This window comes from Hippocampus bargibanti, linkage group LG11, assembly GCF_051943395.1.
Source record: "Hippocampus bargibanti isolate YZ-2025 linkage group LG11, ASM5194339v1, whole genome shotgun sequence".
Lineage (NCBI taxonomy): Eukaryota > Metazoa > Chordata > Actinopteri > Syngnathiformes > Syngnathidae > Hippocampus > Hippocampus bargibanti.
Window position 1 is genome coordinate 236,478 of NC_142744.1, and position 24,821 is coordinate 261,298.

Here is a 24,821-nt window from a genome sequence, read left to right on the forward strand (position 1 = left end):
CTTGGCTTATGAACTTAATTGGTTCCCAGACAGAGTGTGTAAGGCGAAAAGTGTGTATCCCAAAAAATAGTTGCCCATAGAAAACCATTATAATGAGAATAATCCGTTCCCAGGTCCCCATAAAACAGAATTTTCTAAGCCTTAAAACTACACAAAATAGACCTTATTTTATGTATAATAAATGAGCTATGGTATTGTAATTAAAGAAATAAACTGTACTGTATAATAAAGTGGTTTTATTGACCTTTGTGAGGGTTGTTGATGGCTTGATGGAATGGAGTGGCCATTTTCATCTGCATTAAACACTTGATGAGGAACATAGCCTTCTTCTTTCACCGTCTTGGGAATGATCTACAAGGGAATGATCCCTTGGAGGTGCTTTCTCTGCCATCATTTTACCTAGTTCCTCATCAATTGTGTTCCGTTTAGCTGGGTTGATGGCTTTTTTTCATCAAGTGGTGTCCAGCAGATGGCCATAATCTCATCTCACGTCACGTCACGTCGCGTCGGACGCAGTCGCTTACGTTTGGAGGGCACAAAGGGGTGAGTCGGGTTCAAGCCGGGAGCAATTTACCTTGAGATAAGACCCACTGATTGAGTTTGACGTGGTAGAGCACCGAGCGAAGACTCCAGCGTTGCACCAGCGGGTAGCCCGACACTTCGCTGTAGTTCACCGCGCCTGCCGACGACAAACAAGACGGAGGCATGGAGGCACCGATGGACGGACGGACGCCCCATCGGGGATCTTTTTCGCCCACCCATCGCGTCAAAATAAAAGCCTTGCCGAAGGCTCTCGGACACCGGAAAACCGAAGCACTGAAAGATGAAGAAAATTGGCTAAGATTTAGAAAATGACCATTTCAGAACATTGGGAACGATTGAGAAAAGATTGAGAAAAATCACCATTTTACAAAATGAGGGGTGCTGGTGTCATTTCCTAATTTGCTGTTGCTAAATATGCCTCTAGGTGGCAGCTTCCTTCAGTCTGCGTGCTGGCCGGAATGTATTGATTTGATGACAAAACCTGCGGGCCTCAAGAAAATTGACAAGGGGGCTGCTTTCGGCCCCCGGGCCGCACTTTGGACAGCTCTCCGAGGTGGCGCAAGAGAAAAGCATGTCAAATTCAGTGCTTTGACACTGAAAAAACAAGCGGAAAAAAGGCACACACACACACACACACACACACACACACACACACACACACACATTGCATGTGAGCTGCGCAGGGAATGTCAATATTTGTAAGGGCTGCGGAGGAGCTGGAATGTCGGCGGCAGATGAAAGTCAGACAGACTTGCTGAAATAAGCAAAGGGGGGGAGGGGCGCCTCACCCCCACCTTGGCATCCTTTTCACCGGCTCCCATGGACATTTTTTTTCATGTGCCCGCCACGCTGCCTGGTGTCGCGATGGCACGCCAGAGCTTTTCCTTCTTGTCGACACAAACAACGCCGCCGCCGCCGCTGCTGCTGCTGCTTTTCGATTGGATTAGCCTTTATTGGTCTCGCAGTGGAAAGATTGACATTTCACAGCAGCACAGTGAGGAAAGGAAAGGAAGAACATTTTTCTCATTTTCTAAAATGGTGATTTTTTTTTTCTCAATCTTTTAAAAAAATGCAAAATATTTTGAAATTTTCTAAAATGGTGATTTTTCTATTTTTTTTTATTCTAAAATTGAAATTTCTAATTTTCCAAATATTTTAAAAAATGTAAATGTCAATTTCCTAAAAAGGCAGAAACGCCCGACGGCACTTGGGCAGAGACGTTTTGTAAGTTGCACGCCCCGGGCGTCCGGGCAGACGTTATTTCAGACACGGCAGATAGACGAGAGGAAGGCAGCGTTTTCCTGTTTTTGCTTTTTTTTGGCTTCGTTTTCCTCCCACCTCCCATCGTTGTTCCACCAAAAGATTCTCCGGAACGGATCGGGAACGTCGGCCTTCCTTTCTGCGCTTGCGCGGGGGCGGCCATGTTTTAAAAGTTGCTCTCCTCGGCAAAGTCAACTCCTTCCTTCCTTCCTTCCTTCCTTCCTTCCTTCCTTCCTTCCTTCCTTCCTTCCTTCCTTCCCCCTGCGGTCTTTGTGTCATCTCGCTCTGAGGCAAATGGCGGCCGAGATACGAGTCCGAAAAGCACCTGCTCACCCGCGCTGGGAGTTGCGGGGGATAATCATCTCGATTGGAAATGGGAGGCGAGCTTTCAGATGATAATAGTCGGGCGGGCGCACAGAAACCACAAGCAGGTGTTGCTCTTGTTGTTTTCACATGTGCCGGTTGCCCCACCCACCGCTCGCCAATTCTCACTTGGCAGAACAAAATGAATGGCCTTTGCTATCGATTTTCGCCAGACAAGTCTCACGACAGCCATCTTTTCATATTAAGGATTGATAATCACAATATAGAAGAGAACAACCCTTTAAAATGTAGCTAGCGCAGTTATTCCACGCAGGCTTCTGATTGGCTGCCGACTATGCACATTGCCAACCAAACCAACCGAAATTCCGGAAATTTCCAAAACCGACAAAGATTTCAAAATCGGAATACAAGTTGTCGGCCACCCGGGCGGAGACGTTTCGTAAGTTGTACGCCCGATGTAAAAGTTGCACGGCCGGGGCGTCCGAGCAGATGTTATTTCAGACACTGAAAAGGCAGCCGCTCTCGCGGCGCCATCTTGAAGTCAAAACAACTAAATAACAAACTAATATGACAACACAAAGACACAGAGAGTCATTCTACCCTCTTTGTGACACGAAGCGCTTCTAGATGAAAGAGGAGCCGATAAATGCATCCTTTTCAGCAGTGGATAAGGGACATCGCGGTGGAACGTGCGCGTCCGCTACAAACTAAATGTCGAAAGCGAAGACCGAGCCTTAGCGTTCATTGACCGAAAGAGATTGTCTCACATCTCCTGTCTCGCGTCAATCCGCTTCGATTCCGAGCCGCGACCGTCGCACGCTGCTTTCAAGGTCTTGAAAAACACGGCAGTGTCGGGCCTCCTTTTTTTCTACTTTTCAGTGAAAATGACGAATAAGCATCAACCGAGGGCGATTGATACACAGTAAAGTCTCGTTATATGGATATTCAAAGGAGTCCGAAAAAATATCGATATATCCGGGACTATCGATAGATCCGATATCGATATAACGAGACTTTACTGTATTTGGCCCACGTCCTCCATTTCGATGAGGAAGTCGCGAGCCGTTTGGATGCGCTCGGCGGCGCGACGAATTCATGGAAACGAGTCAGGTGGGAAAGTCCCAAATCTCAAGGCTGCCGCTCGCTCATTAGCGAGTCTCGCCTGCGCTCGCAGCGGAACGACAACTTTGCCAATGAATGATTTAGCGCGGAGGAGAGCGTCGGGGGAAAACGGCAATCGGGGTGACGTACGGCAAGGAACGACATCCAGAAGGCGCCGTCCACGCCGACGATCCAAATGGCTCAAAACGCGTCCGAATGCGGGCCACGTCTCGTGAGAACGGAGCGACCGCTCGCCGTTGCTGTCAACAACTAGTTGCAATCAGGTCACGGCCGTCTTGCCGTGGTTTTCAAATAATAATAATAATAATAACAACGGTAGAAAATGGACATTTCAAATAAAAAAAAAAAAAATGGCAATTTTCTAAAATGCGCCAGCTCTGGCTATCTGTTAGCTATCTAATAGCTAGTTATCTAGCTTTTTATTTTGAAAGGCGCTCAGAAATGAAATGTATTATTATGATGATTCTTCTGATTGTGATTGTGATTTTGCTGGATGCAAGAAGCGCCGTCCTGTTTTATCGGCCATGAGAAAATGTTGATCCGTCTTGAAGGCCTTTCTTTGTTGTGGTCCACATGGACGGACGCGCGCCGCTCCATTTTTTATTGTTGTTGTTGTTGTTGTTGTTGTTGTTTTTCCGCCATTGTTGTGTTGGCGATTGTTTCCGTTTTGGCCGCTTTTCTTTCCTGTCACGATCCGAGTGGTCGCATCTTCAGGGAAATCTGCCTGCCGCCTCAGAGTAGCTTGCTTGCTTGCTTGCTATCCAATGACATCAAGATGTATTTGCCGTCCCTCCCCCAATTGAAAGCCTCCCCCGTTTGGGATAATTGATGGAGGTTTTGCGGCCTGCCGACGAATGGCTCTCAAGTCCGCAGATGAATGACTTCACCTCTGCGGCCGCCCGAGGGAGACTTGCGACAAGGACCGCTGACACCGTGACAAATACACTGACCGCAGCAAAGCAGGCGACCGCGGACTGGACCAATCGACGCCTTAAGGGGGGAGGGGGGAGGGGGGGTGTTCACGTGACACCCACTTTCTGATACACACCCACATACCACCAGACGCGTGAACAACAGTCTTCCAATCTGTGGTGCGTACACATACCCATACTGTATATACACACACACATATGTGCATCCATGCAACGATGAGCGAAATTGTCTTTCTTTGTGCTTTGTGCTCGTGTGAGAAAATGTTGACCTGTGAGGTATTGCGGGTCGGGCACAGGCTCCAAAAGCCGCTCGTGACACTCAACTTCTGCCGGCACGGACGCCACCGCCATCCCATCGGGAAGCTGCTGCTCGATGCCTGCGGCAAAGTTCTTTTGCCTGCGCGGCGGACAAAAAGGGGCAAGGCCTTTTCCCAGAGAAGACAACACCACATCAGCCGGACGGATTTAGAAGGCGCTTACCTGAAGGTGGCCTTGAGGATCTGTCCGGCGCTGCTCTCCTCGGTGCGGTTGTCGTAGCCGTAAAACAGGTCTCCGAACAGCGTTTGGTTGGCCGGAACGTCGGCGGCTTCGCCGCAGTCCGTCGCGTCCGAGCAGGCGTCGGATAACGGCAGGCAGGCTCTGCCGTCCGGACCCCGCTTGTAGTCTTCGATACAGCTACGCGGGCGCGCGGACATCTTCTTTATCTATTCTCCGCGCGGATCCCATCGGCGTCCAGCCAACTTACCCGCAGAACATCTGGATGTTGTAAAGGCTGGGATCATCTTCCAGAGGCGCCGGTTGCTGGAGGCACAGCTGCTCGCAGCCTCCGTTGAAGCCATCGGAGCAATCGATGCCGATGCGATGGTCGTAGCATCCGCTCCCGTCCTTCATCGGACTCAATCCCGGGGGGCACTACAGGAGGAAAACAACAACGACGACGGTCCGTCAGGTTGCTTTCGCTTTAGTGCCGTCCAAAATGCCTGCGAATAATCACTCCGGCCAAGTTTGCCCCGCCAAAAGATCGGCAAACACGTGGTCCAGTTAAATCGCTTCAACGGTGATACATTAGCTCACAAACACCCAGAAAGTGTTTAAGGCCAAAAGTTTGTCTTCCAAAACATTTGTTTGCCATAAAAAAAAAAAAAAAAAACATTAAAATGAGAATAATCCGTTCCCAGGTCCCCAAAAAACATCATTTCCTACTCAGTAAGCCTTAAAACCACACAAAATAGACCTTATTTTATGTATAATCAATGTGCTATTGGATTGTAATGAAAGGAATAAACCGGACTGGATCATAAACTTGTTTTATTTATCTTTGTCATTGTCGTTGCCGCTTGATGATATCTGAGTGAAGTTGCCGCGCTTTCTGGGCAATAATACCCTCACTCACACTGTCCCCTGCTAGCTGCTTTTCGTTCATCCAAATTAAGTTTTTCAACCTCTTCTATTGCTTGAGACCGTTGCTTAGACAACACGGAAAGAGCCTTAGCCACACGTAGCAATAGTCAACTTAGCACACTGGTACAGACTTAAAAAAAACAAACAAAAAAATTCCAACCATGTCAAATGATATGTAAAACAAATTACGAATGTAAAAAATAGACAAAATGTGATTTTTTTTGCTACAAAAAAAAAAGGCCAAAAACAAAGCCCCATCTCAAAACAAGGTCAACAAAAAGGTCTCATCTCCAATTGTGTATATTCATAAGCTTTTTAACTATTTACAGCAAAACAACAAAGGTAAGCTTCGATGTCCACACAACAAATTAAAAATTCAAATTTAGAAAAAAAAGTCAAATGATTTTGACCAATCACGTGCAGCTTAAACCGAAGGAGGGGGGGAGTCGGCTCCTTATGAGAGCCGGCTCCAGTGGTTCAGTCGGAAGAGTCCAGCTCGAAGATCCGGTTCGTTCACCAACGACACATCACTCATCCAGAAGCCTTGGGATTTGATTGGATGAAGCCATTGCGCTTTGTGTTGCGGGCGAGTAAAATGACGCCGACTTACCACGCAGCCGCTGGAGTCCAGTTTTCTGTCGGAGATGCAGCGGAAATTGCGGCTGCAGCCGCCGTTGTCTTTGCTGCAGTCTCGGACGGGTCCGAACGAGTCCAGGAGAACTTCCAAAGAGTCAAAGGACGAGCTGATCATCAATTCTTCTCTGGAAAAGACACGGCGCCATGACGACAAGACTCCAAAAAACATATATAATAATAATAATAATAATAATAACATTTCATTTCTAAGCGCCTTTCAAAACGCTCAAGGTGACGTTACAGTCACAGGATGAAGTTTTTCTGTGGGTGAGCAGCGGCAGCCACATGCACTAGTGTTCACTCAACCCGGAAGCAACTCAAATACAGCGAAAGCTAGCTCGCTAATAGATAGCTATATAGCTAATAGATAGCCAGCTAACTAGCTAGCTAGCTAACAACCAGCCAATAGCTATCTAATAGATATACAGCTAACTAGCTAGCTAATAGATATCTAATAGCCAGCTACCTAGCTGGATAGATAGCTAATAGATAGCCAGCCAGATAGCTAGATATCTAATAGATAGCCAGCTAACTAGCTAGTTAACTAATGGATAGCTAGATAACAGGATAGATAGCTACTAGATAGGCAATAGATAGCTAATAGATAGCCAGCTAGCTAATATAAGCCGAACCTGCAGATGTAACTAGCGAGGAACAAGCAAACAGCCATTAGCGATCCAAACACGTCTTAGCTGATGTTCCATTTTGTACAAATGGGCTCTCCACATCAAGCTTCTATTTTGGATTTCAGTTTTGCCTTGGGACCACCGGCGCTAATTACAGTTGATCAAGCTGTCGGCGCAGGGGGGGGGGGGGGGGGGAAGGGGGGCAAATAGTTTCTCGCTCATTAAAATAAAATGACGGGGGGGTGGTTCATTTAAGCGGGGCTAATTTTACCTGGCATGATTTTGGCGGGGCAAATAACAATCTGCAAATGAGGGCGGGATTTGACACGCCGATGCACGCTAACTTGTTTAGCGAGCGCCTTGCGGCCCCCCCCCCTTCGCTCCAAAGTCAATTCTCAAGCGCTAACAACATTAGCGCACATCACCTCACTGAGCCGTATCCTCACCGTGACCGGAACACGACGACGCTCTCAAAACAGGAAGAAGAAGAATAATACATTTGATCTTTAAGTGCCTTTCAAAACTCTCAAGGTCACTTTACAGTCATAGGATAAGTTTTTTTCTGTGGGTGAGCAGCGGCAGCCACACGCGCCAAGCGCCATTCCGTCTCATGTGACTCAATCGGATGGACAAGATGGCCGCGCGCCTTCAAAAAACACATCAGAAAAAAAAGAAAAAGAAAGAAACGCTGCCTGTTCAAACGCCCATCAGAAATATCGGTAAAGAAATGTTCAATTACATGCCGATAAAGCGCCGGTCAGACCTCTGGCAATGTTTTTCCCTTCCACAAGCGGGCAGCATTTGCCTTTTGTCCATGTTAACGCTTTGTTACAGCTTCAGCTGTTGTTAAAGCGAAATAGGAATCAAAATTGTATTGTATTGTATTGTGTGCAGCCGCCCCTACTTCAAGCTCAGATAAGTGCAGACCCATATCATTTAGGAATTAGTGCTTTTTTCTGATGAAAAGAGGAGAGTCTTAGGTTTCTTATATTTGAGAAAAAAATATTACAAATTCAAAATCAATATTTTAGAAAATGTCAACATTTTGAATGAAAATTGTATTGTATTGTGTACGGCCGCCCCTATTTCAAGCTCAGATAAGTCCAGACCCATATCATTTAGGAATGAACTCTTTTTGTCTGATGAAAGAACAGAGTGTAAGATTTTACGGTGCATAGAATGTTGATGCAGTCCTAAAACTATTTTCGGGATTTGTTTTTATTTCTTGCTTGGGTGCCGATACAGCGCGGGCCATGGCCTCCGGCAATGTTTTCTCTTTTCCACAAGGGGGCGGCATTTCCCTTATTTCCATGTTAGCGCTTTGCTACAGCTTCAGCTGTTGTTCAAGCACTGTAGAAATCAATATGTGTTGTATTTTGGACAGCCGCTCCCCATTTCAAGCTCAGGTAACTCCAGAGCCATATCACTTAGGAATTAACTTTTTTTTCTAATGAAAGAAGAAAGTCTGAGGTTTCTTAGACTGAATTGAACGTTGATGTCGTCCTCCAAATGTCTCTATTCTGCGGGTCCTGGAATTCAAGTGACAACGCCGAAGGAAAAAAAAAAAGCCCGTCCGGCCCTGGAGTGGAGCCATTTTGCGTCTGGCAACGAAAGACTTCATGAAAAGTGTGAAAAATGTTGAAAATGGCGCCAAAAAACAAAAACAACAACGACTGCACTTGTGTTCAACTGTTAGGAAAACAATGCGACTCTCCGGCAGGCAAACGGCGCCTGGAAAATAAACAAAAGCGGATCATTTTGCCGAGCGAATGTTGCCGTTGTCACCTGACGTCGACGGCGTCCTCCATCACCGTCATGTCAGTCTTGCATTTGGCCGAAGGGTTGATGGCCAGCTCGGCAGGCGGGATCACAAAACTTTTACTCAAAGGCAGCCACATTCCTTCTCCTAAGGTGTACGTGAACCTGCAGGAGAGAGCGAGGCCCAAAAACTCGTTCACAATCCACCTGAGAAAAGGAGCTGGATGAGGTGGTGACCGAGATGCGAAGGGTTCAAGAGAAGTTTTCTCGTCTTAGAAATTGCAGTGCGCAAAGAGTGGGTACGGGGGGGTCTATCTTCCAAAAAAGCCCTAACACAGGAGCGATTCATGTTCTGCTGCCTCCACGGCACCTGCGGCGGGGCCCGTTTCCTCGGCAGCTGCGGGAAGTCCAGTCCATAAAATGACAATCGGTCGGGGCCGTGTTCGCAGTCACGCCTCCCAACATTCAACCGTTGGTCTCAGAACTTTACAAGAAGAATAACAATAACAACACATTTCATTTTAAGGGCCTTTTTAGCGTGATCAAAGCATGGAGCAGGTTCAACCACCTTTGCTTCATTCGAACGCAATCGATAGCCACATTTGCGTCTCCGGTTGATTCTTGGCTCATCAGAAAACAAACAACAAAAAAAGGGCAAAATTGACATCTCGTTTCCAACATACGAGCAAACTTTTCAAAGCCTCACACCTCCAGTGACGCCGGCAAAACATGGCAACAAGTTGAGGGATGCATCGTACCTGAAAATGCGATCGGAGGGCTGTTCTCCCATCACAAGATCAAAACCACGCTGGAAGATGGTGTAAGGCCAAGGCCTGTGATGAGTGGGTCAAAACAACAACAACAACAACAAAAAGACAGACAATCTTGAAAGAGAGACATCACGACAGCAAACGAGCAACAATGAAAATAAAGCTTCCAAAATGTGTGTGTGTGTTGCAATCAGAGTGGATTAGCACGACAGGCCGACACCGAGATTAAACAATAAGAACAAGATAAGAATAATAAGAATCCATTTGATTTCTAAGCGCCTTTCAAAACTCTTAAGGTCACTTTTTTACCGAGCAACTTAAAAATCAATTCAATGGTCCCCAAGTTGTCCCACGACGCGGCAACAATGTCCTCACCATGTCTCCCCTACCCGGCAACCATTTGCAGCGAGTTGTAGTAATAATAATAAATAAATATGTAATAATAATAATAACAATAATACATTTCATTTATAAGCACCTTGCAAAACTCTCAAGGTCACTTTACAATCACACGATCAGTTTTTCCTGTGGGCGAGCAGCGACAGCCACACGCGCCAGCGTTTACTCACCCTGGAAGATACTCAAATAGATAGAAAGCTAGCTAATAGATAGCTACAAGAAATACAATACATATCTACATACCAGGTCAATAAAACCACTTGATTATACACTCCAGTTTATTTCTTTAATTAAAATCCCATAACACATTTATTATACATAAAATAAGGTACATTATGTGTAGTTTGAAGGCTTATTTAGTAGAAAATGATGTTTTATGGGGACCCGGGAACAGATTATTCTCATTTTAATGGTTTCGTATGGGAAATGAATGCTTGGAAGACAAACTCTTCGCCTTACACACACTTTCTGGGAACCGATTAAGTTTGTGAGCTGAGGTATCGCTGTGGTAAGCGATTTAGATCAAGCCAATGAAAGGGGTCGGGGGTGTCCTTACCCCTGATTGGGCCCCCACTCGCTGCGGATGCAGAGGTGCTCGTGGACCGGGTCCTTCATGTAGCCACTCAGGCAAAGGCATTCGCCTGTCAAAAGAAAACACGGCCATTCCATCGGCGGGGATGCGCGCAACGCCATTTTGGAGCGTGCGGAAGGAACCATTTTGTCAATGTTTCAGAAAAAAATGTTCAAAGTGCGGCCCGCGGTCCGTTTTCAACCTGCGTCGTCAAATCAATCAATCAATCCCACGGCTGACCTGTTTCCGGATGGCATTGATGCTCGCAGGGGTCCAGCAGGCGTCGGCCGCACAGTTCATTCAGCCACGGCCCGCTGGCGTTCTGCTGGTAATACAGCGAGATCTGCGCCGGGTTCAGCCAATCCGAGGCGTCCAGTTGACTTCCTTGCAGCAAAATAAAGCGCGACCCTACCGATGCGCAAGCACAGTGACAAGGCACGCATTAAGAAAGAAGGATGTGTATGTCTCCGTCGGAATCGTCCAAAAGAAAGTCTCAAAGATCTATCGGTGTCTGAAATAACGACAGTCCAGATGCTCGGGGCGTGCAACTTTTACGTCGGGCGTACAACTTAGAAAACGTCTCGGGCCGGGTGGCCGACAACTTTTTCAAGAAAAAAAAAGCTAAAGATTTTTTTAGGAAGTTTATTAGATAGCCAATAGATAGCTAACTAGACAGTTAGCTAGCTTTATAGATAGCTATATAACTAATAGATAGCCAGTTAGATAGCTAGCTGGCCATCCAGATAGCAAATACATAGCCAGCTAGGTAGCTATCCAGCTTTCATGGCAGTTGTATTGAACTAGAGCATCCTCAGGTCCAGATCAATTCATGCAGTTTGCGAATGTGACGACGGCGCCGATGATTGTGGTGGGATTTGCAGCTTGCGCATTTTCCCTCTCCCTTCCTCTTTGGTTCCGCGTGGCGAACGGCAAAGATAGCGCACGTCGACAAACGTGTGGAAATAATGACTTCAAGCAAAAACAAGCGGAGGGCGTTCGTCGCCATGAAAACAAACGCTTCTTCTTCCCCCGACGACGAGATTTTTAGGAGGAGTTTGACCGTGACATCAAATCAAGATTGCGGAGACATTTACGGAAACATTTGTCATTCAGCAAGCAAAATTGGCCATCTTTCATCTCTCCTTTCCGAGTTCTCCTCGGCGGACAACTGGGCTGATTTTTTATGTCTTTTTTTTTTTTTTAATGGCTCCCCGGCGGGCCGGTGCTTCGCCTTGTGAATCAAATCAGACCTGCGCACGATAGATGGGTGAGGCCAGTCGCTCTGGAATGTATTGTATTGTATTGTAATGTATGTAAGTCGGATACCACCAAGAGGCAACGACATCAACGACCATCACAAAGGTCAATAAAAACACTTGATTATACACTACAACAGCACGTTTATTATACACTAAAACTGCACAAATTATACCTTATTTTTTGTTTCCTAACTGCCATCAGAAAAATGTTTGATAGCATCTAAAATAGCCAAAACACGCAGGCTGATATTTTAAGTCAAAACACCAATCAAAATGAATTAAAGTGTCGAAAAACGACTTCAAATTGAAACCCGAAGTGGCCCGCCCCCTTGTTCGTGACGTCACATCAGGATACCCCTTCACAAACTGCCGTGCTCCAGAATCATACAATGGCTTCAGAGTGTTCAAATTCGGAAAAAGATGCTTTCTTGTTACTCATCCAGTTATGAATATGATTCAAATAGTTGTGAAATATGGCTATATGTGGTGAAATCTTTGTCAAATGCCCTCAGTAGTCCGTTGGTTAGCTAGTTGTCGGTTGTCCTTTAAGGCTTTTTTTTTGTGTAGAAAATGATGTTTGATGGGGCCCTGGGAACGGATTATTCTCATTTTAATGGTTTCTTGTGGGACTTAACTGTTTGCAAGATGAACTTTTGGCACTTTCCGGCAAGCAATTAAGTTGGTAAGCTGAGGTCTCACCGTATTGCCTTTTACTCTTGAACGACTGGCAAGGTTTTCCAAGCGCGGCACAAGAAAGTCCAAAGTGGAAATAAGAAGCAAAGAAGGCCTTCCCGCCGGCGGTTCTGTGTGACCCGACCCCAAAAAACGCGGCGCTGCTTCCAGATGGCATCACACGAGAGTGATGGCGCGGGGGGTCTCCCCCTGACATTTACCTTTGTCTGGCGGAGCGCAAAGCCAATCATCGGCTCCCCCGCCAAACACCTGCAGCCGTTTGGTCGCCCGGCGGGTGGCTGGAAACGCTCCGCAAATATACCAGCTGCGACGCTACGCTACGCTAGCCACGCCACCCACACCTCACGATTTCAAAGCAAAGTAAATATGAACAATCATAATAATATTCCATTTCATTCCTAGGCGCTTTTCAAAACACTCAAGGACACTTTACAGATACATGAGGTTTTTTTTTTCTGCGGGTGAGCAGCGGCAGCCACAGTTCACTCACCCCGGAAGTAACTCAAATAGATAGAAAGCTAACTAGCTAGCTAACAGATTGATAGCTATATAGCTAAATAGCTAATGTTAGCTAGCTACATAGCTACCTAGCTAACTAATAGATAACTAGATAGATAGATAATGTAAATAAAATACTGTATTCTTGATGTATACAGCGCACCGCAGTTTGAATAAATAAATAAATACAGTAAAGTCTCGTTATATCGATAGTACTGCTTATTACGATACATTTCTATGAATGCAAGGAGAAAATTTACATGCCGCAGGATGGGATATATCGATATTTTTTGCGACTCCCGAGTATATCGATATAATGACACTTTACTGTATAAATGAATAAATAAATAAATGAATACATAACTAACATAAATCAAACAGATAAATAAAAAAAGTAAATGAGATAGCAAATACATAGGTAGCTAGCTAGCTAGATAGCATATTGTCAAGTAGGGGCAAAAAGTCTTACTTTCTATCTATTTGAGTCACTTTAGGGGTTGAGTGAATGCTGGCGCATGTGCCTGCAGCTGCTCACCCAGAGAAAAACGGATCACGTGACTGTTAAGTGACCTTGAGAGTTTTGGAATGCGCTTAGAAATCAAATGATGATGATGATTACTTAGTGATGAGAAGAAAGATGACATTTTAAATCCTAAAAGAAGAGGTGAAACGTGCGCGCTGCTCCCGTGCCAGGGTTTTTGTCATTTTCACTCAAATTGCAGGAGCCACCCACAGAATGTCGAGTTTGAGGACGACGCGAGTCATCGTGAGAAAGCTGTCGGGAGAAGCCTCACCGTCGGCAATGAGGTGCTCGGGCACGTGGAGGACCACGCGGACGGCGAGGTTGCAGGAAATGTGAGCGCAGTAGACCAGGCCCATCAGGCAGCTCACCGCGCTGATCAGCGTCAGCGTGGTCTTATTGACGGGGCTCCTCGGGGAACCTGCGGCCGACAACAACAAACGCAAATACGCGCAGACATTGCCGGCCAGCCGCTTCAAGCCTTCATTTCTTAGCCACACACGCACGGCACACGGCACATGCAACGTCAACATCACACCGCGCGTTACACAAATTAGACAACAATCAAACAATCAGCCTGCCGGCAATTGATTGCGCAAATGCGTCAAGCGTTTGGGAGGTCGGGGTGACGCAACGATGGAGGAAAACAAACAAACAAACAAACAAACAAACAAACAAAACAACGCTCGCTAATTGTCAAGCACTGTTTCAACAAACAAACACATTCAAATGTTTGCCTTTTTTGTCGTGTTTTTCCGCAACTAATAAATAAATAAATAAATAATAAATAGTTCACCAGCTAGCTAGCTAGCCAGCCAGCTAGCCAACGGACAGTAAAAAGATAGCCAGCGAGATACCCAGCTAAGATAAGTTACAATGCTTGGTCGGAGCCAAGAAAACGTGAAACAAACTTTGATTGCGATTTTGACTTGAAAATTTGCGGCACGCGCTCCAATTCCAATAAATACGCTCGCTCGTCCTTGTTGAAAATCAACGCCACCGGCGGCTCTTGATTCTAGTTTGCCGGCTTGAATTAAAGGTGTTGGCTGCGCACGGAGAAGCTTTGCTATATTTGCGACAGACACGTGTGCACGCGCCGCCGCAATAATTGCCTCGCAGGCGCGGCGCCGGCCTCCAAACATCTTTTGACAGCAGAATTTAGTTTAAGGCCATTGTCTTTTACAATCATCGTCATAATAATATTCATCGTACATTTCATTTCAAAACGCTATCTATACACTAGCTACTTGCTATCTATTCTATTGCTATTTATTTAGCTATTTATTTTTGTAGCTTTTTTGCGACAAGGATTTTAAACGTCAATCATCTTCTCCTAAAATGTTTCGGGCACATTTTGCGGCACCTTTAAAAACAAATCCTTTCCCTGAAATTTCATTGTCAGGAAAAAAACATTCTTCCAAAAATCAATCAAGTATTTTCATGAGAAAATGTGGATTTTTCAAACATTTTCTAGGGATGAGCTATCTATTCACTAGCTATTTGCTATCTATTCGCTAGTTATCAGCTATCTATTCGAGTGAACGCTGGCGCGTGTGGCTGCCGCTGCTCACCCTCAGAAAAAAAACTTATCCTGTGACTGTAAAGTGACCTTGAGAGTTTTGAAAAATGCTTATAAATGAAATGGATTATTATTATTATTATTATCACTATTAGCTTAATAGCTATTTAGGTATCTAGCTAGCCATCTATTTGCTCTCGACTAGCTATCTCGCTGTCGAGCTAGCTATCTATTAGCTATACATTAGCTAGCTTTCTATCTGAGTTACTTCTGGGTTGAGTGAACGCTGGCGCGTGTGGCTGCCGCTGCTCACCCGCAGAAAAACTGATCCTGTGACAGTATAGTGACCTTGAGAGTTTTGAAAGGCGCTTAGAAATTAAATGAATTCTTATTCTTATGATGCCAAAATTTGTGCCTTAAAACAAATAAACGAATAAACAAATATCATTTATTTATTGATCAATTTCCTGCGTTGCCTTCACCGGTTCTGTACATGTCATTCTTTCTACGCGGCCAGATCCGAAGAAGGTGGCGCTTGAAGGCGAGAAATAATATTGCCGCCGATATTATTTCCCAACGAGGCGTCTCAAGATGCGACGTATGAACACGTCCAACACGGCGACCCACTGATCTTGCCTGACGTGATTTGGCGGAGGCGCATGCTCGCTCGCCAGCGGAAAGCGGACCCGACGGCGGCGCCGACCGCCCGCCATCAATATTACTGGTCGCGCGTTGCCAAGGCGACACCATCAAAGGCGGAGAGAAAGAAAAGTGGAAGTGGAAGTGGAAGTGGTCCTTACCCCCTGAGCCCCACGCGCTGTTGCCGTTACCGTTTCGCATACCTCGACTCCGGCGCCGACTGCGGTTTGGGTCGGTGTAAAAAGCCAGCTGAGGCTCGCTGTCGGCCTCGGTGCCGGAGTCTCCGTCTGGGTTCAAGAAATTGGAACCCGCTGTTGGATTCACACACACACACACACAAATACAATTTAAAAACAAGGATAGAAATGAACGGTTATAAATAGCTTTGTTACCAGGCAACTATTCCAGAAGCTTCCTCAATCGCACACAGACACACAAATTAGCTAGCTAGCTAGCTTGCTAGACAGCTAAATAGCTAGATTAATAGCTATAGAAAAGCTAGCTAAACAGCAACGTGCTACTTATAGCTAGCTAGCTAGCTTGATAAATAGCTAAATAGCGAAATAACTTGATTAATAGCTATAGAAAGCTAGCTAAACAGCTAGCGTGATACTTATAGCGAGCTAGCGAGGGAGAGAGAGATAGGCAGATAGATAGCTATAGCTACCTAGCTGAATAGCTAGATCAATAGCTATAGAAAGCTAGCAAAATAGCGAGCAAAATAGTGGTTGGTGCGCCGAAAACTAGTTTGTATGCCAAGATTAAATTCTGGTGAATTTCATATTCGTAAGCCGAAAAGTTTGTAAGCTAAAGCGTTCGTAAGCCGAGGTATCACTGAACTGTAGTTAACGTCATCCGGTGTGCCATATTCATTTTTGAATCATCTCAACTGAGACTCATCTTTCTCTCTTTCTGTCCTTTTCCCCCCTAAACCAATTTAGCAGCATCCAGGCAAAAAAATGCTCATTAAAAAAAATCATCAAATACATAAAAATAAAAAAAGAAGATAAGTCAACAGTGGCTGACTCGACTGGTCCAACGAGACTTTATTTGCTTTCCCGACATGATTTATTTGTCCTCCGTCGTTAATTGATTTTGCGACTATAATTCATGAGCCTTGGTATATTTTGATGAAAGCACGCCATAGGCGACTCCCGAGGACGCTAGTTTTGTGTGAATAGGGGACAAAAAAGCCACTGCTCATCCAAATGTACAGTGATACCTCATCTTACAAACGCTTCAGTTTACAAACATTACATTTGTGAGAATATAATCTTGGCCGGCGGACAAACCAAACCACACAGCGCCACAGTGGCTGGCGGACTAGTTTCTTTTAATGCAGACGTGGTTTGTTATCGAGTGCAGTACTTTTGCTATTATTGACCGAAAAAGACCCCACCGCAGGCTAGTGTTACGCCGAAGAGGACGCAAAAGAAAATCACAGTCGACCAGAAGGAGATCATCAAAAAACACCAACGAGGTCTGCGGTGGGTGATTTAGCGTCCCAGTACGCTAAGTCGACCATTGCGACGTGTGGCTAAGGGTGTTTCTGTGTTGTCTAAGCAACGGTCTCAGGCAATAGAAGAGGTTGATTTGGATGAACAAAAAGCAGCTAGCAGGGCACAGTGTGAGTGAGGGTATTATCGCCAACCTCACTGGGATATCATCAAGTGGCAACGACATCAACGACCATCACAAAGACAAATAACATGACTTGATTATACAGTACAGTTTATTTCTTTAATTACAATACAACAGCACAATTATTATACATAAAATAAGGTATATTTTGTGTAGTTTTAATGCTTATTTAGTAGAAAAGTATGTTTAATCGGGACCCGGGAATGGATTAGTCTCATTTTAATGGTTTCCTATTGGAAATTAATTTTTGAGATACACACTTTAGGCGTTTTACACACACTATCTGGGAAACAATTAAGTTCGTAAGCTGAGGTATCCTTGTATTTTGTGTAGCTTCAAGGCTTATTTGGTAGAAAATGATGTTTTATGGGGACCTGGGAACAGATTATTCTCCTTTTAATGGTTTCTTATGAGAAATAAATGCTTGGAAGACTAACTTTTCGCGTTACACACGCTTTCTGGGAACCAATTCCGTTGGTAAGCTGAGGTATCAGTGTATTATTATTATTTTTTTTTTTTTTTTTGGGGTGTGGGATTGGATCCGCTGTGGATTTCAATGCTCATCTTTTATTTGTACAAAACTCATTTCAACAAACAGCGACTCAGTCTGATTAAACAGTGAAAGCAGCTGGTGGGTGAAATGCGTGGTGAAGAGAAAAAAAAGAAAGAAAGGAAATCCTTTTCTTGCGTGTGACGAAAGGGGCAATCAGAGCGAGTGACTCACTGCGATTGTTGCTGGAGAGACGTTTGCGCTGGCTGGTTGAGGTGTTGTGAGGAAGCAAAGCGTTCTGCGCGTGGTTGCTGTCCAGTGGACTGGTGGCGATGAGATTCTCCTGATATTTGTTCATCAGGGACAGCTTGTTTTCGCTCACTGCGGAGGAAACAAACAAACAAAAATGACATTAATACACAACACTGAACAATCAATATTGTTATTTTCTTTTATATGAATGGCTAGCTAGCTAGCAAGCTAGCTAGCTTTAGACTGCAAAATGGCGCCGCGAGAGTGACGGCTTATATTCCTGGACAGTGATACCTCATCTCACAAATTTAATTGGTTCCCAGAAAAGTTCCTCTTCCAAACATTTATTTCCCACAAGAAACCATTACAATGAGAATAATCCGTTCCCGGGTGCCCATAAAACATCATTTTCTACTAAATAAGCCTTAAAACTATACAATATTAGCTGTCTATTAGCTAGCTAGCTTTCTATCTGAGTTACTCCTGGGTTGAGTGAAGGCCTGGCTAGCTATCTGTTAGCTATGTAGCTTTCTATCCGAGTTACTTAGCTATCTATTAGCTAGCTAGCTTTCTATCTATCTGAGTTACTTCCGGGTTGAGTGAAGGCCTGGCTAGCTATCTGTTAGCTATCGATTAGCTAGCTACCTATCTATCTGAGTTACTTCCGGGTTGAGTTTGCAATCGATGAAAGAAGTCCTTCCTCATCAATGGGAGGACTGCAATGTCGCGGCGAGAAAACGCACGCGCAGGATGTCGCACGATCTGGGTTTCGTCCAGTATATGAAGCCACTTATCGGAGCCGTAAAGCCCCCTGCGATTGGTTAAAATCCGCTTTGACGCACATCCACAAAGGAGAACATCAGACGTCGAGACGAGAGAGAGAAAGCTCCGACGGCGCTCCAGAGTAAACGGCTCGGTAGAAGTGATTTTGTGACAACTTGTCCGGCGGTGTCGGTTGTCCTTTAAGGGGACAGGACAGGGTGCAGAGTTGAGCCCAACTGACCCGGGGCGAGGTCCATCTGATTGTTGTCATTGCAGGCCTGCAGGGAATCCAGCGTCCGTCCCACTTGACCGGCAAACTCCTCCCCCCCGTTCATGCACTCTCGCTGCAGATGGTGACGCAGGTCCGTGATGTCGTACTCGTACCTGAGGACAACCGGAACATTCGCCACTTTTGGAAATTCATCTTTCATCCCAATCAATAAAGCCACGATTAACACTGCGAGACTAATAAAGGCAAATCCAATCCAATTAGTCGGGAATTGAAAATATGACGTCGCGCGCCATTCTCCAATTTGTTCTGGTTTTTGTTTTTTCATGCTTGCAGCGGCCTGTGGCGATTTTTTTCTCTTCCACAAGGGGGCAGCATCAGCTGTAGAGCTATCTAGGTGGATAGCTATCGATTATCTATTAACTAGCAGGCTAGCTAGCTTTCTATCCATTTAATAGTAACATTCAGCGTGTTAGCTAACTATCTAGCTGTCCAGCTAGCTATAGGTGGCTAGCTAGCTTTCTATCTATGTAATAGTGACATTCAGCGTGTTAGCTAGCTATTAGCGATAGCTTTCTATCTATTAACTTGTGGGTGGAGTGAAGGGGGCCCGGCCCTACTTGTAGCCATCCAGGATGGGGGTCTCGCGGATAGCGAGGGTCCCCCCGGAGTTGGGCCCCTGGCCCCGGGAGTTCCTCAAGCTCTCTCGGGCCTGGCCTCCCATCAGCACGGAGGGGATGTAATGGATCTCGTTGGCCGCCTCGGCGCTGGCGCTCTTCTGAGGCTGAGGGACGCGGCGACGCTTGCGCCGGCGGCGACGGCCGTACAGGACCAGGACCAGGCACAGGACGGACAGCAGCAGGGCGACCGTCCCGCCCTGTGGGAGGACATCGAGGACATCGAGGATCAAAGCCCGGATCGGTGATAAAAGGACATTTTCATTGTCTAAAATTTTAAAGATTTTCTAAATCGAATGTTGCCGTGCGGACGTTTGCGCCGCCTTCTTCTCGTCACGCACGGCGTTCGTTCATCAGCATCCTTTGACGCTCGCCATCTTGATTTTGACGCGGCCGCGGCTCCTCAAAGCGTCGCGGATGGCCTCAAGCGTCAATCCATGTGACCCTTGCACTCTTTCTTGTAAAGCAGTCGCCCCAATCCGTTCCGCCGCGGCTCCTTCGCTTTTTCTTTTTCCGCAAGCCATCCAGCCGTTGTTTTTAACCCATTCAGTGCCATCCCCAAATGTATTCAGGAATTCAAACATTTCAAGTGACGGAGAGCGCCTTTCCTTCCGGTTGTCTTTTTTCATGCTTGGGTGCGAATAAAGTGCTGGCCACAGCTAATAGATAGTCAAAATTGCGCGCGTCCACTCCAGTGCCAGGGTTTTTGTCATTTTTCACGACGCCGCATTGAAAAACTGAATCTTCTGTGAACGAGTGGACGGAGAAAACGCACGAGACCACTTTCTTCTTGGAAGATTGCCTTTGTTTCCATTTCCCCTGAAACGGTGCTGAAAGGCAACGTTCTCAAAGGACGCCGCTTGTTTCGCAAGCGATAAGGCCAGGAGAGGCGCCGTCGCGCGGGGAAAAAAGTCTCTTATTGATTTGGCGCGTCGGCCGCGGCCACCCGGGCGTTCTTTGAAAGAAAAGTAGAAAACGCGACCTCGCCGCCTTTCTCGCAATTGGAGCGGAAAGCGACAGACTCCAGACGGCCGCCTTCCGTGACCTCGCCGCCGATTCGGCCGCAAAACAGAAACCGATCGCTCACGTTCCGCGAGGAGCGAGCGGGCTCGGTCGGTCGGTCGGGAGTCCAAATCAGAAGCGGAACGCCACGCTCGACGTTGCGGCCGAAAAATGGCTGGCCGGACGTCATCGGAATGCATTTTCAATCCACTTCGGCCTTTGCCCGCAACGATCGCGTCGTGCCGCCGTGGCCCGTGTGTCATTCGCGAACGATCCGGTTCTTAAAGACGGCTTTATCAACTCCAAATTTTTATTTAACTTATTAGTTCTTTTTATTATATTAATGTTATATTTATTATTATTTAGATATTATTTACTACACACCACTACTACTACTATTATCACATTTAATTTCTAAGCGCCTTTCAAAACTGTCAAGGTCACTTTGCAGTCACAGGATCAGTTTTTCTTTGGGTGAGCAGCGGCAGCCACGTGCAAAAGCAGATGGAAACAAATGAGCAAGGCTGCAGGAACGTTTTTCCCGTCGAGTGAAAATAAAAATGTCAGATGAATTTGCCGCGTTGTTAACAAGCCTGGCTCATTTAAATATACACACACACACACACACCCCAAAAATAAACCTTTGAGAAACATTCTTTTGGGGGGTTGTAGGCATAACGTTTGCGACCCAAGCGCAGCGGGCTTGGGAAGAAAAGCTCAGTGGGAGAAAGTGACTATTTGCTTTGAGCATAAAACGGTCAGGAGCAAATAAGTCCAAGTGATTTCCCAGCGGACTTGGAGCTGCCGTCAATATTTATTTGTTGCTTATATCTATATTATATCACAGTCCAAAAAAAAAAAAAAAAAACTCGATCGATTCTGTTTGAAGGCATTTTGGGTGCCTGGCGTCAAGTCTCTCCTGCTGTTTTGACACCTGCCATAAAATGCTAATTTGTGCCACATGTCGCCCCCACCCTCTCAAAAAACAGAGCACTGCGTTTCATCTTATTTCATCTCAACGTGGAAATATGTACATCAGACGTGTCCAAAATCCGGCCCGGGGGACAAATGTGGCCCATGGTCAGTTTTCATTTGGCCCGCAGCCTCTGTCAATCAAATCAATGACATCTGGCCCGCGTGTAGAATGAAGAATAAAAAAAATTGCACATTACCATTATATAATTTTGAAAAATTTATAAAATGGCAATTTTCTAATAAAAAAAATAATCAAATAACGATTATCTAATTTTAATATATATATATATATATATAAAACATAACAATCTTCTAATAAAAAAATTCTGAAATAACGATGACCTAATTTAAAAAAAAATCTATAAATTGGCAATTTTCTCATAAAAAAATCTCAAATAATGATGATATAACACCAAAAAAGATATAATTTAATAAAATCCCAGATGGCAATATTTTTTTAAATGTTGCCAAAGAAGAAAAGAATAAATACTTGAAGGTAATATTCAATTTCAATTTTCAACGTCATTGCAATTTTGATGTGCCCGATTCCAAAAAAAACACCAAGGATTTCAATGAATTGCCAAGGGGGTTTCTTCCACGAGGCCTTTTGCCGCCGTTTTGGAGCCGCCCTGCTCCTTTGCGCCCCCCCGGACTATGGTCGTGGCTCACCCGGAACCACCTCCAGAGGGTGTTTTCAAATAAGAGCGAGCCGTGACAACAGCTTTTTGCCGACTGCGGGCCTCAACCTGGAAATCCCAATTCATCTTGCGCTAAAATAAAGCTTCTTGTGGATTCAAAGAAACATTTTTTTTAATGTCCCAAAAAAAAGCTACTTTACCATGACGGAGATGTGCAGGATGCGCAGCTCCTCCGCGGCGGAAGCGTCGGCCGGATTTTGGGTGGCTTCGGGGGGGCCGACGGCGCCGTCCTGGTGGTGGATGTGAAAGAGCAAAGTGCCGTTTTCCAGCCACTGCTGCCGCCATCGCACCAACGGGATGTCCTCAGAATTCCCGGAAATCTCTGGGGTGCGCAAAAACAGCAAAAACGTGTGTTTGTATGACCGGTCTTGGGAGGACCGCTAACTTTTTAGACCGGACGTACTGAGGACATTTTGGACAAGTGAGGACCTTTTGGCCCGTCCTCACAAGTTTTCTATCATTCGAAAGGCTTCTACAGGTTCTCTATATGCATCTGTTACAGTTTCACAGAGGTCCACCCAACATGATTTTTTTTATGTGTATTTTCATTTTACTTGGATACACACACACACTTTTTACTCACTGTGTGTGCTTATGTGTGTGTGTGTGGTTAATGAGAGGAAAAAGTTCATACCACATAAAGTAAATCGATATTTTAACCAAATTCTCTACTGGGGTGAGGACTTTGAATGTAGCCACTCAGAAACCTCACTCCTGCTGTTATTTCAGTTTCAAGTTCACGTTTTATTGCTTTGTTTTTAAACAAGTTGACGTGGGAATTGCCTGACATTTAGTCTTCAAATGGAACACTAGTTCTTCTCTAAACTTATCAGAAATGGTGGTCCTCACTCCTTAGCTGGAGTTATTCGGACCTTACAAAACCATTGAGAAAAGAATGTGTGTGTGTGTGTGTGTGTAATCAATCGAAATTGAGGGCGTTGGAAGTTGCTGGTCCTCCTGCTGCTTTGGTCACATTGTGCAGATTTCATTGGGAAATGCCTGGGTTGGTCAAATCCGACCTGGTGCTTTGAACCTTCTGCAGAAGCTTCCTGGTGAACGGGGGGATTACACCAGTGGCATACCACTTCATCCACTAGATTGAAACATTTTCCGGGCTGGGGGAATCCACTTGAGGTGGAATTATTTCTAAGCTCTCTCGCTCTCTGCGCCACTTTGCCCGTCAATTTTTCATCAGGTAAGAAGAAAAAATGGCCTTGAAGTCCATTTAAGGGAGGAAAAAGCGTCGCGGTTGAGGGAAAAGCATCCAGGTGACCCCGCTGACGAGCCAAAAAGGCAATTTTGCATGCCGGATCAGAAGAGCAAGTGCTCCTCCACAAACTACTCATCTCATTCAATTCAAAAGCCTGCAAAAAATATATACGTATAAAGTAGAAGGAGATCGTTGAAAAACACCAACGAGGTGAAAATTTGAGTCACTTAGCGTCCTCGTGCTAGTACGCTACAAACGTACTTTATTATTATACAGTACAGTTTATTTCTTTCATTAAAATACCATAGCACATTTATTATACATAAAATAAGGTCTATTTTGTGTAGTTTTAAGGCGTTGACAATTATGTTTTATAGGGACCTGGGAACGGATTATTCTCATTTGAATGATTTCCTATGGGAAATTCATGTTTGGGATACACACACTTTCCGAACCAATTAATTTCCTAAGCCAAGGTATCACTGTACATGGACAAAATAGAATTTACATGAGTCTGCGATTCAGATATTTTTAGGCCAGCAGAGAAGGCTTTGCGGGCCCTGATGGCCCATCACTGATTCTATTGCAATTGTATTTATTTATTTATTTGGCTCGGGGGAAACTTGAGAATCCTTTTTTTTCCACAAGCGTCTGTGGAAATAGAGCACGAGAGCGAGGCTGTCATTTTGCCGTTTGGCAGACAGACCAAAGCAATCGAGCATCCGGGCGGCGCGTGCAAAATATGATCAGGGCGGCGTGATGGGATTTTTTTCCAGAGCTGCCTTCGCCGTGTCTCCGCCCTCAATCAGGAAGACCAGTGTGACGGCGCCCGATTGGTCGGTCCGTCATCATCTCATCATCTCAAATGGATGATTGGCGCATCTGCCGGAACACCGAGTCTTCTAGCGATCTTCTGGCAATCTTCGGCAAATTGAGGCCGATTTTCAAGAACTGCCCGACCGACCGTCAAGCGGCCGTCGGCAAATCCCAGCTTCCATTTTGGCCAAATGACAAGCTGTCATTAATAAGAGCGTCCGACAGGATGGACTCCAAATTGTCTCCCGCCGGTTCCTTTTCAACAAGTCCATTTGACAGCACAGCGCAATGCAACGCCGACGACATTTTAGCTTCCATTAGCGTCCGTCAGAGAAAAATGAAATTGTGCTCGGAGGCTTTTGCTTTCGCTCGTGACGATCGGCTACCGTTGAAATTAAGTCTTCAAATTCATCTGTGGGGGGAAAATGCTATCATCCATTGACAACTATCATCACAAAGTTCAATAAAACCACGTCATTATACAGCACAGTTTATTTCTTGAATTACAATACAATAGCGCATTTATTATACATAAAAGAATTTTGGTTTTGTGTAGTTTTAAGGCTTATTTAGTCAAAAATGATGTTTGATGGGGACCT

The 24,821-nt window shown here is 45.3% G+C and overlaps 1 protein-coding gene across 3 annotated transcripts in view; it reads right to left on the minus strand.

Moving 5' to 3' along the window:
• Nucleotides 1-24,821, minus strand: part of astn1 (astrotactin 1) — a 49,325-nt gene that overhangs the window by 15,508 nt on the left and 8,996 nt on the right. For 2 of the 3 annotated variants that reach the window (XM_089008215.1, XM_089008217.1), the window contains exons 2-16: nucleotides 22,337-22,518; nucleotides 19,465-19,721; nucleotides 18,857-18,999; nucleotides 17,836-17,982; nucleotides 15,632-15,781; nucleotides 13,587-13,733; nucleotides 10,583-10,750; nucleotides 10,328-10,412; nucleotides 9,361-9,435; nucleotides 8,630-8,767; nucleotides 6,193-6,343; nucleotides 4,927-5,093; nucleotides 4,662-4,856; nucleotides 4,451-4,578; nucleotides 575-679 (exon numbers count right to left, since the gene is read on the minus strand). In XM_089008215.1, coding sequence (XP_088864341.1) covers nucleotides 575-679; nucleotides 4,451-4,578; nucleotides 4,662-4,856; nucleotides 4,927-5,093; nucleotides 6,193-6,343; nucleotides 8,630-8,767; nucleotides 9,361-9,435; nucleotides 10,328-10,412; nucleotides 10,583-10,750; nucleotides 13,587-13,733; nucleotides 15,632-15,781; nucleotides 17,836-17,982; nucleotides 18,857-18,999; nucleotides 19,465-19,721; nucleotides 22,337-22,518 — 2,238 coding nt within the window. The remainder of the gene's footprint in view (nucleotides 1-574; nucleotides 680-4,450; nucleotides 4,579-4,661; nucleotides 4,857-4,926; nucleotides 5,094-6,192; nucleotides 6,344-8,629; nucleotides 8,768-9,360; nucleotides 9,436-10,327; nucleotides 10,413-10,582; nucleotides 10,751-13,586; nucleotides 13,734-15,631; nucleotides 15,782-17,835; nucleotides 17,983-18,856; nucleotides 19,000-19,464; nucleotides 19,722-22,336; nucleotides 22,519-24,821) is intronic. The other variant, XM_089008216.1, reaches the window with a different exon arrangement.